Source organism: Nannobrachium achirus, assembly GCF_963921795.1.
Source record: "Nannobrachium achirus genome assembly, chromosome: 17".
NCBI lineage: Eukaryota > Metazoa > Chordata > Actinopteri > Myctophiformes > Myctophidae > Nannobrachium > Nannobrachium achirus.
Window position 1 is genome coordinate 36,243,104 of NC_137824.1, and position 19,281 is coordinate 36,262,384.

General features: G+C 41.8%; 1 protein-coding gene across 1 annotated transcript; it reads left to right on the forward strand.

Annotated features, from left to right (window-relative positions):
- Nucleotides 1-2,901: 2,901 nt before the first annotated feature.
- LOC308302445 (cationic amino acid transporter 2) lies at nt 2,902-18,548 on the forward strand (the record flags this gene model as incomplete). Its single annotated transcript, XM_080746699.1, has 11 exons — nt 2,902-3,271; nt 4,014-4,169; nt 4,550-4,706; nt 5,467-5,603; nt 6,559-6,781; nt 7,978-8,114; nt 8,258-8,360; nt 8,755-8,879; nt 17,273-17,400; nt 18,170-18,278; nt 18,397-18,548. The coding sequence occupies 11 exons, from the start codon at nt 2,902-2,904 to the stop codon at nt 18,546-18,548; spliced, it is 1,797 nt and encodes a 598-aa protein (XP_080602825.1).
- Nucleotides 18,549-19,281: the final 733 nt, after the last annotated feature.

The window sequence follows — 19,281 nt, forward strand, 5'->3', positions numbered from 1 at the left end:
CCTCTCTCTGTCAGGAGAGGGAGATACCGGTACATACAACATACTGTATGGATTGTAGTTTTAATCAGGTTTGGACAGCAATTATCCAGGGCATAGTAGCTATAGCTGGATAACCTTCGGCCTGCCAGCTTTACATTTTTGTTACCCATTGGCAGCATTTGATGCAAATGATATAAGTTGTAACAGAGAGAAAAGTGAAAGATTCTTATGACTGGGGATCAGTATCGTAATTGCTCACGGGGAATTCCCGGGGACCACCGACTCCTGGTGCTCCAGAACGGATGCAAAAGTGGTGGCGCCCCCAGTGGAGGACCCCCTGCCACTGCAGCGCACATAAAATGCCGTAACTCGGGCTAGGAGCGTCCGGGAGAGCCGGGGCCGGTACCTATTCGTCCGCCAAGGCAACGCGGAGACCCCACCCCTCATTTCTCACATGGCCCTATTCTAGCGCCACCTTCAGGCCGATTTTTAAAACACATTTTTGGACACTGCTCCTACAGTTTTTGCCCTAAAATCACGAATATCACTACACAGCATGTCTACACTCATGTCATCAACATGGATCAGGAAGATTTGGGAAAAACAAATTTTTGCCCTATTTGTGGAGATAAGCCACCTACGGTCGCTTATCTCCCGATTAGGGAGTCTTACTGGTCATAAGCTTAACAAATGATATAAGTTGTAACAGAGAGAAAAGTGAAAGATTCTTATGACTGGGGATCAGTATCGTAATGAGTGTCCCGAGACCCGAAATTACCCCTAAATCCTGTATTTTAGACCCTCTGATTACCCTCTCACCTGGATATATGGATCTTCTCGATGCCACAGTGCCAGGCAGATAAAAGGGAATGTCCCAAGTAACTATTGTATAGTATAGTATAGAGGTGGAAAGTCTGTTGACGCAAGTATACAGTAGTATAGTATAGTATAGTATAGTATAGTATAGTATAGTATAGTATAGTATAGTATTGTATTGTATTGTATTGTATTTACTGTATATACTATTGCATTAAATTGCAATAGTAATATGTTTGTATTTTCAATCGCAGATCTGTGTTCAGCTGATCAGATTGTCAAGACAAGTTGTCATTACAACATATACCTTAATAAGGTAGGGCTCAAGCTCTGCTCATACTGTGCCTACACACATGTACTGTAAACAACATTTCAGAGTGCAGTGCACTGAAACTTATTGAAAATATTGGTGGTATGGTATAAAAAAAAAGGCCTACTGATACTGAAATACCCATGGCATTATTTGTATCCATTCATGTAGGCCTAATTTGGTGACTGAGCATACATTAGCAAGCTGTTTATTTAATTTCACTGAACTATGTACCCGGGTTCTGTAATACTTTGTTTCTAATCCGTTATGTGAAGGACGATCCCAAAGTCAAGGAAGTATGTGTGCCTCAAAGGTTACTATTAGGTTTATCTTGAAAGCATAATCATAAAAAAGATTACCAAAGCCGTTGTTCACAGATAGTGCTTACAATACATTCAAGCATGTAATCATAACCACAGGTTTAACCCTTTTATACAAAGAAAGAATTTTCATGAGAAGTGAATTAGCCTAATTATGAGTTATTCAGCAAAACAAGTTATTAATATTAATAATAATGATTGAAGTATACAAACAGACAAGACTACAACACTAGACATATAAAAGCTAGAATTACAGTCTACTGAAAATGATCACAGTTCATAAAAACACATACACACACACACACACACACGCACGCACGCGCGCGCGCACGCACACACACACACACACACACACACACACACACACACACACACACACAGAACAATCTATGCATAATGATGTTTTATGATGTAGTATTACAGTGAAAATGCCATGTAATTACACTATTTCTCAAGTAAGTCAAGTGTCATTGTCCTTCTTTGCTGTTTTCTGTTTCAGGTTAAAAATGTCCCACCTTGTGCACTTTCAAGGAGACCTGACCAAAGACAGCAGAACTGCATTTAAAAGTTACATTGACACATTGAATGAGACTCCAAAGGAACACTGCTCTTAGAACATTTCAGGTCTGAGGAGGTTAGCACTTATAGGCTATTTTGTATTTGACAAAATGATATACAAATGTAGTATCTGTTATGTGTCATAACTGAATATATACTTTATTTAAAAAAGAAAACAATAGTGGAATTAGTGGTTTTGATCTCACTTGTTGTAAGTAAGCAGGGAGTGGAGTAGGGCGTTCTGTAGGTGCTGTGTGGAAAAGAACACAGACATCAGCACTATCATATCAGAGAGATGATAACAGAAAGTACATATTAAGTCTAATGTGAATTAGAGTAACAATCTCTATCAATTGTCTCAATCTAGCGCAACTCTGTAGCAGAAGATAATTTGGATAAGGTAAGCAAATCTCATAATTTTTTATCCTTGATTTAACTCATGAAATATTGTTTTGAGAAAGGGAAAGCGCTATCTGTTGCTTATTAAAGCTAGATGACTGAACTGATTAAAGTTTGTTATATGGTATATACAGTATACCATATAGCCGTATAGTGATCTCCCTGGATAATTGCAGAAAATTCAAACGTTTGCGTGTTTGACAAAAGGCTGCTTTATCTAAGGATTTAAGTAAATCAATCAATAAATGAATGTTGTGTTTGAACAAAGCAAGATCTTTGAGTGTGCGGATGGTCTGACAATTATTCACTGACACATTCAGTGATCCGTCCTCCCTCTTCTCTGCCGCCGTCCTCCCCACCCACTCTCTTCTTGGCATTCACACACACACCTGTTCCTTCTCTTTTTCAGTCTCTCACTCATGTTGCACTCCCACCTGTAGGTTCCACTTGAATTCTCTCCTCGTCTGACCACTTCCCATACAGCGCCCCCCGGTTACCCACAGCGGGAGAAGAGGAATCATGCCTGGCGGGATGTTAAAGTCATTCCTGTTCAGCCTGTCTCGGAGGAAGCCCCTGGAGCCCGAGGGAGAGGAGTCCACGTTCAAACGATGCCTGACCACGCTGGACCTGGTGGCCCTGGGCGTGGGCAGCACCCTGGGGGCCGGGGTCTACGTGCTGTCCGGAGAGGTGGCGAGAGAGACCTCTGGCCCCAGCATCATCCTCTCGTTCTTCATCGCCGCAGTGGCCTCCATATTCGCCGGCCTGTGCTATGCGGAGTTCGGGTCCAGGGTCCCTAAGACGGGCTCGGCCTACCTCTACAGCTATGTGACCGTCGGAGAGCTGCTGGCATTCGTCACCGGATGGAATCTGCTTCTCTCCTACGTCATAGGCAAGTTTTAATAATGGGGTCACTTTACTTGATGCGAGGAAAAGAATCTCACCGCAAAAGAAGCACCTGTAACTATACAAACATTCATTAATAATCATTCAAACGATATTTAACAGCAACTGGTTGAGCCAATGGTGCTGTCTTTAATGGCTTAATGGCTGTCTATAGCTACAGGTGCTTTTTTGATAACACCGGTATCTAGAGATCACCAACACCTCTTCACTGAGACAGAGTCACTCAGTCCTTTTAAAAGATAATTTATTACGTAATAAATAATAAAAATGTAATGCTGTTTCATAATGTTTAATAGTTACAATAATGGCATATGTACATTACTTTCATGAGCAATAACACAAAAACGTACAGGTTATGGATTTAATTATGTTTTTTTTTGTCTGTTAGAGAACATGCTTGACTCACCATGAACCTAAAGCCTCATAAATGATCAACCATCAACACTAGACTCTAATAATATCCTGTAACCTTTCACCCGTTGTAAAAGCAATTTTATGATGAATCATGTTCACAACAGAGCATTTAGCAAATGGACCTTAGTATGTGGTTACACAGCTCATTAACTTCATTGCATCCATGTTACTTAAACCAAGAACACGACATATGTCCAAAAGTACATAATTTATACTCTGAAACATTCTCAGTGTTTCTCTATTTATGGCTGTCATTAAATGGCCATGCATGTGGTTGATTACTTTATTGTCATGTCCTCCTTTTATCTCCTCAGGCACCTCCAGTGTGGCACGGGCGTGGAGTGGCACTTTCGATGACCTGATAGGGGGTGTCATGGCAGAGTACTTAGGGAAACATGCCGCCATGGGCCTACCCGGCCTGGCACCTTACCCAGACTTCTTTGCTGCTGGCCTTATTATACTATTAGCAGGTAATCTGCACGTGACTGGCAGTCAAACTGTTTTACTGCCAGTTCAGATGAACATTGATATCTGTGACAACTGGTCACCCATGATTCCCACAAATAAACCCACAGTTCGGGCAATTATCGGTGGGTGTGGGTAAACTGAGATCTGAAAAGGTGTGGTTTCTTTTCATATCCTTACCTACAGTAAATAAGCATAGTTGACAGTTTTTACTCTGTTCTAAATCTATGCAGATATGTGCGTTTATGATATTTACAATTTTCACCATAATATCAGTGACAGCTACTGCTGGCTGGTGGAGATGATGTCAAAGCTTCACATTGTGGTGATACTGATGGATAGAGGTTGAAAACATACTGTACATATGTGTGTTTTTTCACTAAAGGCCTGCTAGCCTTCGGTGTGAAGGAGTCCACAACAGTTAACAAGATCTTCACAGCCGTCAACATCCTGGTGCTGGTATTTGTTGTGATTTCTGGGTGCATCAAGGGAGACATCGCCAATTGGCATCTCACTGCAGAGGAAGTGTTCAACGCTACGGTGTAAGTCAGGTCTAAAAGCAATATCATCACATAATTGTTTTGCTTTTTTACGTTTAGCATTAAAGGGATATTCCACTTTCAACAGGGAAACAGTGGAAGGGCCTCTCTCTCCACACACACCCATTGTAACTTCAAACTTCATTTTAACCATGATAGATTCATTAAAAACACCCATTATTTTTTCTGGTGACTCAAATTACCCTCCTAATATGTGAGCAGGCCGTGTTTTATCCATAACTTTTTTCATTTATTTTTAATAATTATTTGGGAAAATGGAAAAAATTAAATTAAAAAAAAAATTATTGAAAATAAATGAAAAAAGTTATGGATAAAACACGGCCTGCTCGCGTATTAGCAGGGTAGTAGGAATCACCAGAAAAAATAATGGATGTTTTTTTTTTAAATGGAGTTTGAAGTTACAATGGGTGTGTGTGGGGAGAGGCCCTGGGCCTGGAGGGCCTGGTAACATTTACATCAAATATCTAAATATTGAATCAAGCAAATTAAAAACTGTTCAGGGTGTTCATAAAAGCCTGATTAGATGATAAAATTACCAAAAGTTATTTTGAAAGTGAAATATCCCTTTAACCACTTGAGCCCAATATACTTCACTGTACGATGAAATAGCGAATAGCTAATCTACAAGCTTGTGCAGCATCATGATGTGAGGTAATTCTAACATGGCATGCTCAAAATAGGGATGCCACGTGCCAGGTTGAAAGTGTTTACATTCTTGTCCTGACATTTCTCTTCCGTCCAGAAACACGTCCATTAGCAATGCCACATCAAGTGAGTTTGGTGTCGGTGGATTCTTCCCCTATGGTCTGGACGGAACTGTGGCAGGAGCTGCAACCTGCTTCTACGCTTTTGTTGGGTTTGACTGCATTGCTACAACTGGTATGTGAACATGCATTACTGTATGCACTCCACTCTAAAGGTCTTTACACACCGGGGGCGTGGCGATTAATAAACAATACGAAAATGTGGCTCCAAATATTTCACATCAAACTATTAATATAGTTGGATGGCTCATAAAGGTTGATGCCTTTATTTGCAGTAAAAATCGACTGTGTTCCGAATAAAAATGTTCATCTCATAATATCCATGTTCTGTGTGGATATATGCATGTTACACCTGGCCACACCCCTATCGTGAAAATACCTCACAAATAGGGAGTGGCCAGCAGTAGAAATCAGTGCAACACTTTTTGTGACCAGTAGAGTGTAGTTCCTCTAAATGTTTTATGTAGAGAAACATTTATGTTTTATGTCCATTGTCTCCCTCTCCTGACTTAGAGAGGTAATTGCAGCGATGTCTAAGCTTTGTCCTTGAGCTGTAAGTAACCATGACCTTTGAATGACAAAAAAAAAAAAAGAAATAGCACAGCTCGACCACCAAGTCAACAAGTCACCCGTCAAGTTTGATCCAAATCAGACTAAAACTAACGGACAAAAACAAACAAACAGAGCATTTAAAATGCACATGATGGATTTCGTTTATTGTGACCTCAAATAAGGGTGAAATTATCAGCAAACATACCAGTTGCAATGTATAAGTAGGCTAGGCCTGTAATCTCACTCATACTACTTCCCTTAAACTTTACTTTGTAAGTAAGTAAGCATCATGAAACCTGATCTTAAATCAGTGTATTGATGAATATGTTACAGTTTCACATGAACAGAAAATGTTATGTTCATCTCTGACCTGAACCGACTCCCCGGGTTTCAGATTCCTGATGCTTTCTTGGCATACTGTACGTGTTGGACACTGCTCTATTGCTCTCAGAACACTAATCCCTCTTCTGATCAAACGGGAAATGTACAACATCATCTTTGTGTCTTTGTCTTTGTAGGTGAAGAGTGTAAGAACCCGCAAAAGTCCATTCCCATTGGCATCGTAGTCTCTCTGCTCATCTGCTTCGTGGCCTATTTCGCTGTGTCTGCCTCGCTCACCCTAATGCAGCCATACTACGATCTGAACGTGCAGAGCCCCCTGCCGGTAGCCTTCGAGTACATTGGTTGGGGTCCGGCCAAATACGTAGTGGCCGTGGGATCACTCTGTGCCCTCTCGACCAGGTGAGAACTGCAGGTGGCGCCGGCATTGCTGTTGGCCGTCAATGTGCTGTAGGGACGTGCAGAGAATGTTAGAGAGGCAGGGGCTGAAATGACTAAAAGGGCCTTTTGGTGGAAATATCGAAAATAGCAGACATCCAAGCTCACAACGCGTCGCAGCGTGGCGCGTTGTGAGCTTGGAGGTCGGCTATTTTCACACTGAACTAAGCATAATAAAGTCAATACTGGTGATGTATGGCATTTCTACACAGAGAGGGCAATTCTTTCAACATAAGATGCCACATTCAAGTTCAGGAGAGTTTGGACAAGGCAATTCTCTTGAATGCTGCCTACAGGTATGGCATGGAAAGGGGGGCATTTGCATTTATTTCAGCATAGTAAAAACTGCATTCATGGTCTGGAGAGGGCACTTTCTACAGAAGGATAAAAGGGCAGGGGCTCAAGCTCCCTTTCATGTCTATGTGTGCACGTGCCTGATGTGCAGAGCATTGGTCTGTCTGCCAGCCTCCAGTCCCTGTCTGCCCGTGTTCTATGCCAGGCCTGCCTGTCTTGTCTGTCTGCTCAGTTACTTTGAAGAAGAAAAGCAAACCCATTAAGACCTAGGCTAGAATTATTTTATACTTTGGCTTTTGAAAAATAGCAGATATACAAGCTCGAAAAATCATGAAATATTTTGCAAATCTTTGAATATATGTTTGTCACTCAAATCTCTGCTTTCTGGGGGTCCCTGGCCTGGAACAATATATTTTGAGATGGGGTTCCGTGGCCAAATGAAAAGAACCACTGGCATGAAAAAGAACCATTGATTTAGAAGAAGGATTTAGAAGACATTTATAGAATCAGTTCAAAATATTCAAAGACTTCACATTTTCACAATTAAACGTATTTTGTAATAGTCAAATCATAAAATAATGGTTAATGCATAATAATGCGTTCCAGGTCTTAATTATAGATTTAGCTAAATCTAAACAATCAAATACATTAGAACTGATGAAGGCCAGGTGGCCAATTATGTTTTGTGTGCGTATATGTCATGAAACTAGAGTGAAATCCTTTTTAAGACAGAATAAGTGCACTTTGAGGATTTTCTTTATGCAGATATGCAGCCAGTTATATTGTATCAACATACTTTACCATACTGATTGGTTTAAATAAAAATCTTGCATAAATCTTACAAAAGGTTGTGTGTATTTCTCCAGTCTCCTGGGTTCCATGTTCCCTATGCCCCGTGTGCTGTTTGCCATGGCAAGAGATGGCCTGCTTTTCACAGTACTGACCAGAGTCAGCGCCAAGGGGAGTCCTGCCATGGCTACGATCTCATCTGGGATTGTGGCAGGTACAATAGTAGTAAAATAATTGTATGGGAGTTTTTTTTATTTATAATGGCTGGGGTTTTCTTGTTATGCTTGGTCAAATGTTCGTAACCTTATGTTGAGGTTTTTGGTCTTGAAATATTTCTGTATGCCTTGTATCTTATAGCCATCATGGCCCTTCTGTTTGACCTGAAGGCCCTGGTGGATATGATGTCCATTGGGACCCTGTTTGCTTACACTCTTGTGGCGATATGCATTCTTATACTGAGGTAGGTACAGTAAATCATTGTTCTTGCATAGATTTAATATTTTTTTTACTTTTTATCTTTACTTATTCTATTAATCATTTTCTCAAAGCACTCAATCACCACTTATATTTAGTTATATTCACACAACAATACAACAGTTGTTATGCAGTGCAGATTACAATGCATTTATACTTGACCATATTAGTAATGCTTTATAATTGTTAGGGTTATTGTTATAAAGCATTTGGAGTATTTTTTGAGTTGTGTCTATAAGCAGATTATAATGCATTATGTCTGTATAATTAATTAATAGGAAGTGCTACTGAAATAAGTTCCAGAATGAAGCTTTACATTTCAGACTTTTTTAGTTATGAAATAAACATATTAAAATACATTTCTAATCTTTGCCATTAAGGTATCGAGCAGATGAAAATGAAACGAGAGAAGCGCAGGTCGGTGAATCAAACAGCTGTCTGAAGCCTCCGTCAGGACCCACCCCAGTCACCTCAAGAACAGTAATAATCTTGACTGTATCTTGTAGTAAGTATAAACACACACATCAACACAACCATGTCGCTGTTCATCTCTCTCGGCCAGTGTTTCCCAAATGGTTTGCCAACTTTGTATTCAATAAAAATAAACGTTTACAGAACGATAAGTGTGAGTTTCGCACATGTGTAGCCTTGAGATTTTGACTTCAACCTTGGTGTGCCTTTGACACAAAACGTTTGAAAATTACTGGTCAAGGCCATGTCCGTTTCACCTTAGCATTAATTTAGGCAGGAACATTCACGTCAAGAATATAACAATTAATAACATAATGAACAGATAGACTCGGCAAGATATTGGCAAGAATATTTAACCATTTATTGCATAAATGGAATACAGTTAAACTTGGCGTTTGAAGGGCTCCGCGATCGGAGATGCTCCCTGAATTTTGTGCAGGCATTTCTGAGCATGCTAAGCAAAATCAGGGAACGCAGCAATACCCCCCATAGGGATAGAATAGCAAATAGCAATAACCGTGACATGTAACATAGTCAAATCACAGTATTGAGCTTAACAACATTGACATGAACTTAGACAAAATCACAGTATGAGCTTAACAACATGACATGAAACTTAGACAAGATCACAGTACTTGCTTAACCACATTGACATGTAACTTAATCAGACAATCACAAGTATTTGAGCTTAGCCAGAGTGATCATGCAAAGGTGGAGGCTGGGGTGGAGGAGGAAGCAAGCAGCAAATGATTCCGAAGCTTCGGAACCAAGCATTGGTAGGGAAAGCAAGCTCTATTTAAAGGAGCCTTCCCTACTGATTGAGAGCTCTGATTGGAGTATGGCAGTCATGTGACATAATGACCAGCAGATATGTTAATGAGGTATGAGAACAGAGCTGACTGACAACTGACACTCAGACTGGCGGCGACTTGACTCCCATGCCCTGCATAAACTTACGCTATGCTTTATTTTAGGCAGGAACATTCACGTCAAGAATATAACAATTAATAACATAATGAACAGATAGACTCGGCAAGATATTGGCAAGAATATTTAACCATTTATTGCATAAATGGAATACAGTTAAACTTGGCGTTTGAAGGGCTCCGCGATCGGAGATGCTCCCTGAATTTTGTGCAGGCATTTCTGAGCATGCTAAGCAAAATCAGGGAACGCAGCAATACCCCCCAAAACTAATGAGCTTGCTCTCTGTCTTGGCAGGGCTCGGCCAACCAGAGAGCGCTTTAAAACCCCCCAAAACACGGAACCCAACGCCACATAAAACCTGTGTCAGTCAGACTCTGGTTATGTGTAGCAGCAGAGCGCCACTGCAGACTTCTACATGATTAAAAGTAAAAGACTGCAGAGTCTTGAACCATGAGAAGCCATCCTAAGCTTAGCAGTAACTATGTGTAGCAGCAGCTAGCTGCGATCTCTGCGTTGACAAATTTATTTTATGCTAAAAGATACATGCTGCATCTTAAAAGAGAGACCATTCTATGATTAGTGAAATGAAATAGCTAAGAGAGGCAGCGAAGCGACGCTGCCGACCTTTGAAATAATTATTCCGTTAAGAAGCAGTTCTTAAATTAAGAAAAGGCCATCCTACCATTAGTGTATAAAGTGGGTCAGCTACGCTTGCTGTGCTGTGTGTGCGAGCGGTTCTAACGCAGAACCAAATTGTATTAAGCAGTTGGTCTTAAGCCATCCTACACTGCGAAGAAGAGTGAATCAGCTACGCTTGCCGAGTTGTGCCCCATCCCTTAAAGGGGGAGCGAGCTGTTTGAGGTTACCCACCATGCTAGGTAGACGTGACCCTGCAATTGGAAGTTGATATTAACAGCTGTGATAACCGTGCCAACCACCTTTGAGCAATTAATTAGCCGACCGTCTCCTCACTTAATGCCGCTCATGCTTTTGAGCAACAAGAATGACCTCCTTCCTGGCGAGTAACATTCATAGCTGCTGAGGATCAGCGTCCATAACTTCCGAGTTGGAGCCAGCCCGGTTGTATGCATAGAGAGATGTACAGGTGTGGAGCCATCCCCGATGCTGCAGGAAGCATCTCTGGTAGCCATCCTTCCAAGGTCCGATACAGCTTGCCTCGCCAGAGGACGCCAGGCAGATACCATGACATAGAGGATAGAAAGAAGTATTAGTTTGAGAACTAGTCTGGATTGCCTTGATGCACCACCCGGCTGAATATTAATGAACTCATACAAGCATAAGGTGCTGCTGAAATATACTTAGAATCATCTTGAGACTTGTTGCAACGATCATCATTATTATAATTATTATTATCATCCACAACCACGCAATCTATATAATACATCTGACTTATCAGCCATATAATTATGCCTTTAGATGAAGATGCAGTTTGATTAACGAATGACCATGTCCGTTTCACCTTAGCATTAATTTAGGCAGGAACATTCACGTCAAGAATATAACAATTAATAACATAATGAACAGATAGACTCGGCAAGATATTGGCAAGAATATTTAACCATTTATTGCATAAATGGAATACAGTTAAACTTGGCGTTTGAAGGGCTCCGCGATCGGAGATGCTCCCTGAATTTTGTGCAGGCATTTCTGAGCATGCTAAGCAAAATCAGGGAACGCAGCAATACCCCCCATAGGGATAGAATAGCAAATAGCAATAACCGTGACATGTAACATAGTCAAATCACAGTATTGAGCTTAACAACATTGACATGAACTTAGACAAAATCACAGTATGAGCTTAACATGACATGAAACTTAGACAAGATCACAGTACTTGCTTAACCACATTGACATGTAACTTAATCAGACAATCACAAGTATTTGAGCTTAGCCAGAGTGATCATGCAAAGGTGGAGGCTGGGGTGGAGGAGGAAGCAAGCAGCAAATGATTCCGAAGCTTCGGAACCAAGCATTGGTAGGGAAAGCAAGCTCTATTTAAAGGAGCCTTCCCTACTGATTGAGAGCTCTGATTGGAGTATGGCAGTCATGTGACATAATGACCAGCAGATATGTTAATGAGGTATGAGAACAGAGCTGACTGACAACTGACACTCAGACTGGCGGCGACTTGACTCCCATGCCCTGCATAAACTTACGCTATGCTTTATTTTAGGCAGGAACATTCACGTCAAGAATATAACAATTAATAACATAATGAACAGATAGACTCGGCAAGATATTGGCAAGAATATTTAACCATTTATTGCATAAATGGAATACAGTTAAACTTGGCGTTTGAAGGGCTCCGCGATCGGAGATGCTCCCTGAATTTTGTGCAGGCATTTCTGAGCATGCTAAGCAAAATCAGGGAACGCAGCAATACCCCCCAAAACTAATGAGCTTGCTCTCTGTCTTGGCAGGGCTCGGCCAACCAGAGAGCGCTTTAAAACCCCCCAAAACACGGAACCCAACGCCACATAAAACCTGTGTCAGTCAGACTCTGGTTATGTGTAGCAGCAGAGCGCCACTGCAGACTTCTACATGATTAAAAGTAAAAGACTGCAGAGTCTTGAACCATGAGAAGCCATCCTAAGCTTAGCAGTAACTATGTGTAGCAGCAGCTAGCTGCGATCTCTGCGTTGACAAATTTATTTTATGCTAAAAGATACATGCTGCATCTTAAAAGAGAGACCATTCTATGATTAGTGAAATGAAATAGCTAAGAGAGGCAGCGAAGCGACGCTGCCGACCTTTGAAATAATTATTCCGTTAAGAAGCAGTTCTTAAATTAAGAAAAGGCCATCCTACCATTAGTGTATAAAGTGGGTCAGCTACGCTTGCTGTGCTGTGTGTGCGAGCGGTTCTAACGCAGAACCAAATTGTATTAAGCAGTTGGTCTTAAGCCATCCTACACTGCGAAGAAGAGTGAATCAGCTACGCTTGCCGAGTTGTGCCCCATCCCTTAAAGGGGGAGCGAGCTGTTTGAGGTTACCCACCATGCTAGGTAGACGTGACCCTGCAATTGGAAGTTGATATTAACAGCTGTGATAACCGTGCCAACCACCTTTGAGCAATTAATTAGCCGACCGTCTCCTCACTTAATGCCGCTCATGCTTTTGAGCAACAAGAATGACCTCCTTCCTGGCGAGTAACATTCATAGCTGCTGAGGATCAGCGTCCATAACTTCCGAGTTGGAGCCAGCCCGGTTGTATGCATAGAGAGATGTACAGGTGTGGAGCCATCCCCGATGCTGCAGGAAGCATCTCTGGTAGCCATCCTTCCAAGGTCCGATACAGCTTGCCTCGCCAGAGGACGCCAGGCAGATACCATGACATAGAGGATAGAAAGAAGTATTAGTTTGAGAACTAGTCTGGATTGCCTTGATGCACCACCCGGCTGAATATTAATGAACTCATACAAGCATAAGGTGCTGCTGAAATATACTTAGAATCATCTTGAGACTTGTTGCAACGATCATCATTATTATAATTATTATTATCATCCACAACCACGCAATCTATATAATACATCTGACTTATCAGCCATATAATTATGCCTTTAGATGAAGATGCAGTTTGATTAACGAATGACCTGCCTTTCATGGCTTCGGGAGGTGGTCCAGGTGAGTATCCTCGATCCAGAATCCTCGATCATCGCGACACATCGATGTCGCTCATGAAACAGGCAGGCAGCCACTCCCCTGTCTGCGGAATCTGTAGCGTGCAAGCAGGCGGGCCAGCAGGCGGGCAGGCGTGCAGCAGGTGGGCAGGCAGGCGTGCAGGCAGGCAGGAGTACAGGCAGCAGGCTCATGGTTGCAGCAGAAGTAGCGTTAGCTGAAGCTGTAGTAGCAATGCCCTCTGCAGTGCCAACCGACTCCTGACTGGCCTCATGGCATTATACAGTAGTGGACGAAACTATAAAGATAAACATGTTAGCAGAAAACACACAGAAGCTGCAGCACAACGCTGCAATGACATGCTGTAGCAGCAGCCATGCAGCAGCTCCAGCACGAAGCTGAAAAGATAAACATGATGTTCGCAGCAGACATGTAGCAGCCTCAGCAAGAAGCTATATAGAAAAACACGATTTAGCGGAACATGAAGCAGCTTTAGCATGAAGCTGCAATGATAAAACCTGATGCCGTAGCAGTGGGCATGCCACAGCTCCGGCATGGAGCTGTAATGATAAACATGATGTTAGCATTAACTAGCAGTAGCATTAGCTGTAATTATTAGCAGTTATGCTAGCAGGCAGCAGCAGGTTGAGTGGAGCTAGCAATAGCTGAAATTCTAGGACACATGATAGTATCTGACTGAAGCAGCAGCAACAAGAGCCATTAGCACAATTATGTGATCATTGTAGCATAGCAGCACAACTGATAAAGAAAGAAGCCTGGAAATGAAACATGATGTTAGCAACAGACATGTAGCAGCTTTAGCATGAGCATAAGTTGAGCATACAGCAAAATGGCAGAAGCCTGGAAATGAAACATGATGTTAGCAACAGACATGTAGCAGCTTTAGCATGAGCATAAGTTGAGCATACAGCAAAATGGCAGAAGCCTGGAAATGAAACATGATGTTAGCAACAGACATGTAGCAGCTTTAGCATGAGCATAAGTTGAGCATACAGCAAAATGGCAGAAGCCTGGAAATGAAACATGATGTTAGCAACGAACATGTAGCAGCTTTAGCATGAGCATAAGTTGAGCATACAGCAAAATGGCAGAAGCCTGGAAATGAAACATGATGTTAGCAACAGACATGTAGCAGCTTTAGCATGAGCATAAGTTGAGCATACAGCAAAATGGCAGAATCGAAGCAGCAGCCAGCCTATGCAGTAAATATATATATATATTTTTTTTTCTTTTTCACCGTGTGCAAAATGACAGAACAAGTGTTTAGCGCTGTTCCGAACAACGTTCAGCATGTACTGGCTGTGCATAGATACAATAATCAACTCAGTTTATCCATTTCACATGGCCACTTCAGTGTTACCATGATAGCGTTTGTAGCATAAGACAATGGCACCCCTGAGTGTTAATAGCATTAGCCGCTAACATAAGCATTTAGCAGTGAACAAGCTTTTCACATGGCCATTCCAGTGTTCCCATGATAGCGTTGTAGCATGAGCCCATGACAACCCCCGAGTTACTAACATTAGCCTCTAACATTAGCATTTAGCAGTGAACAAGCCTCTCCCCATGCTGGAATGTATCCTCTTACTCCATACAACTCAAAGGTTCCAAATGCGCTAACATTAGCATTTAGCAGTGAACAAGCCTCTCCCCATGCTGGAATGTATCCTCTTACTCTATACAACTCAAAGGTTCCAAATGCGCTAACATTAGCATTTAGCAGTGAACAAGCCTCTCACCATGCTGGAATATTCCTCTCACTCAAACCTCTCTCTCAAAGGTTCCTGAGTAAATAGGGAGAGCTTCCTAGGATCTCCTTTTAGTAGAACTGTACCATCATGCAACTGTACTTTTCCCATGCAACCTTCTAACAAGTCTTCAACTCTCCCCACACTACACACACACAGTAGCTGCTTGACCTCATGTGGCTCAAAAAGGGAATTAACCCACTCTGCACACAGACTAGGCTGATTCTAACAGGAAGCATGTTGGAAGGATGTTGAAAGCAAGCCAAATAAGCAACTTTACTTCAGAACAAGCCCGAACAAAACAACCCACAACTAGAAGTTATGGGGAAACAAGACCGAGTTGCTTATAATGGGCAGACCTGGCAACACTGCTAGACTGAGAACAGTGTGAATGTGTATGGTAGCAGTACATAGACTACACTACCCATGATGCATTGCCCATTTAACAACCTCCCTTATCAACTTTCCACCATTCCACCACATAGACATTAACTATGGTGTTTATAAAGCCAAATAATCACCTGTGCAAGAACCTTCATTTCCATACTTAAGCAAGTGTGAGAGTGAGCGTGTTTGATCCTCGCTTGAATGCCGCAATCTCACCTACTTTACTCCAAGTAGTGGCAGTTAGTTGAATATGGACTAATCCAACTGTAGCACATGACAATCTCTCTCATGGTAACAAGTTCTTACACCCATGAAAGGTATATGTTAACCATTAAACATTTAAACCCCCTCCATAAAACTTCTAACATCTTGAAATGCTGTACCACTGAATTATCTAAGCATCAATATTTGATTCAAGACTCTTACCGAATACTAGCTGAACCACTCCTCAAGGACAGGTCCCCAACAACACTCGGACTCAGGCTTCTGCATGGCCAAACAGGCCCAGACGCAGCCACCTCCCCTTATGCTCTGCCCTTAAAGGGGCAGTGCTACTCCTGTAAACACTTGACATGATTCCTGAATGAGCAAAGCATTAATCTTAATACACAAATATACTCAGTAGTTCCAACCTGCCTGCAGAGTAAAAGTAGCATTAGTATATGATTAGCAGCAATGTTGGGAAAAGAGGCATATATTAGAAGTGAGCAATAGCATCAGAATATCATCCATGCATGATATCAATAATAGCATAGGCTACACCTGTTTAAAGCAGGATGGGAATCCCTGCATGGAGCCATGCATCTGAAGGGAGTATGGCCACACCGGCCAACATGTTGGATTAGCTGCCGAACTAGCTGGTGTTTGCAGAGTGTAGCCCTGCGATTAAAGATTTAAGAAACCCAGTGTGGCATCTGCTGGAGACAAACAGCACTGGAAGCTGGGCAGGAACAACAGTTCACATACTGTTCTAGGCAGCACAAATCACAGCCAATGCCATCATGGTTCGGGGTGCACTGTAGAGCAAAGCATGCTGTTAGCTTATGTTGCTACAAACAATTTGAAGCTTCCACTACTACCACTGTTAGCATATGCTATACTGTTGAAATGTTTTCTCTTCTGAGAAGCAAGCATGCTAGTAATACATTTTAGATGAGACCTTGTTCAAGTTATGAGTAGTAGTAAACACGTAAATGAGAACTAATGAAGTAGTGCATCATGATAGCTGTAGTTAACATTAGGCATAATACTGTTAGCAGTAGCATAGTGATAGCAACAGATATAAAAGCAGGCTAGCATTGCTATTGAAGCAGCACGGCAGTAAGCAGTATCTAAAGCAGAACCATATGGTATCACCAAGCTTTCGAGCAGAACCAGAGAGTAGAGCAGCCGCAGCAGCAAGCAGCAAATGATTCCGAAGCTTCGGAACCAAGCATTGGTAGGGAAAGCAAGCTCTATTTAAAGGAGCCTTCCCTACTGATTGAGAGCTCTGATTGGAGTATGGCAGTCATGTGACATAATGACCAGCAGATATGTTAATGAGGTATGAGAACAGAGCTGACTGACAACTGACACTCAGACTGGCGGCGACTTGACTCCCATGCCCTGCATAAACTTACGCTATGCTTTATTAATCTCATTCAAATGTTCCTTCTCTTTCTTTGCAGTCTTTTGTATCATTGTCCTTTGTGTGCTCCTGACCAAAGCCCTGGATGCTCTGGGCAACAAGGAGGTGTGGGTCATTGTACTTGTCACCATCTTATTGTTCACATTGGTGACCTTAGTCTTCTTTATCTGGAGACATCCACAGAGTGGAGTCAGGGCCTCTTTCATGGTGAGTAGATTTTAAATGTAAATCTATGGGCCCTATCTTGCACTCGGCACACAGCGCAACACGGTACTAAGGGGGTACACAGGTGTCATCACTAGTTTCCAGCTGGCAATTGTTATTTTCATGCCCACATGGTATAAGGTACCAAATGTTTATGCACTAATCTGCGCACAGATGGGTGTGTTGGTCTTGGTTAGACAGTGGTCCGCGAAGCATTCGCAACACACACGTGTGTTTAGCGCTGTGTAACTGGAAAAATGTGGCGTAAAGCATGCATCACAGCACTACAATAGGTATTTCAAAATTAGCATACAAACACAAACTGCATGTTAAATATGCATTTTGAAAACATGACATATATACTTTATTACGATTGCCATAGCATGCATTATATATTTCTGCGCAGTGCGAGACTTGTACACGATTGGTGTGCGAGGAGTAGGCGGACGGAAAGCGAAGTGGCCCCTTCCGAATTGTGATGCTGGGATGGGATTTATGTTATACTCAAAACATACCCATGGCTGTTTCAGAGAGAGAATACAACCCCTTTGCGCTGTGCATTTTTGCTATGAGACAAAAACACGCTGCTTAACTAACAAAATTGGAGCATCCAATGGAATTGGGCCTGCACCTTGGGCTATAAATCGTCTACATAGGGCCTTAAGAGTTTAGTCTTGGGGAGGGGTTTGGGGGTTATCACCTACTGTAACAGAGATGCAATACAATACACATGTGATTGTGAGATTGTTGATCAGCCCTTTTCCTGTCCAAGGTTCCATTTCTCCCTGCACTGCCAGTACTGAGTGTGTTCATCAACATGTACCTGATGGTCCAGTTAGGAGGAGACACGTGGATACGTTACGCTGTCTGGATGGCCGTCGGTAAGATCATGCAGTCACTTTACAATGGCTGGGAAAACGTGCCGTTGCTTGAGCTTTTTGAAGGTTCATTGATATTGTTAGATGGTGAAATCTAATGAATCCTTATGTCGGTCTGTAGGGTTCCTCATCTATTTCGGCTATGGGATCCGCAACAGTGTTCAGAGAAGGCGCCTCATGGCCAGCCACGTAAATATCGAAACTATCAGTGCCAAATCAGAGGCTATCAGTACCAAATCGGACAACAACATCATCAAAGAAGAGAAATTCTAGGCTTGGCGGTGGGAAGAAAAAGACAGAGAAAGGAAGATAGGTTGAGATGTTACAACAACTGGAAGTGCACACAGTACTGTTCTATTTGGCCCGTGGTGCCATAGTTCAGTTGTCATCAGAGTGTCAACATTACATGTACATAATGAGAAACAGAGTCTACCTATCGTCTGGTATTATTCCCCAATGTTACTGTATTACATAGTGATACGGTCTGTGGTTGTATATATTTTATGAATTGTTCCAGGTTTTTATATATCTTCAATGAGAAGATGTCACTGTTGTCCTTGAATATACTGTATGTAATGGATCATGTTGTGTATGTGATATAATAATATACTGTGATGTATTTTCACTTTCAAAAGTCTGTTTATTTGTAAAGATTAGCTTTTTGAACAAAATGTGTATATATCATAAGCTTTTGTTTGATGCAGAGGTAATTCTCTTATTTATCTACAACCCAATAAAGGTTTGATTGGAAATCTGCATTGAGATCCCATGGTGGGAGTAACTTCTGGGTTTTCCTACAAAACGACATCATCCCTAAGGCACTACTATACTCCTACTGTACATAAAAAGTTGTATTCAACATTGTACAGTGACATTTAAGATTCAAGAATTTTAAGGTCTAAAGTATCAATGGCATTTTTCAAAATAACACAAATGTGTAAAAATAGCTTGAGCACTTTTTTGGGGGATAATTATTCTTTCACTACAGCTTGACAACAAGTTTACA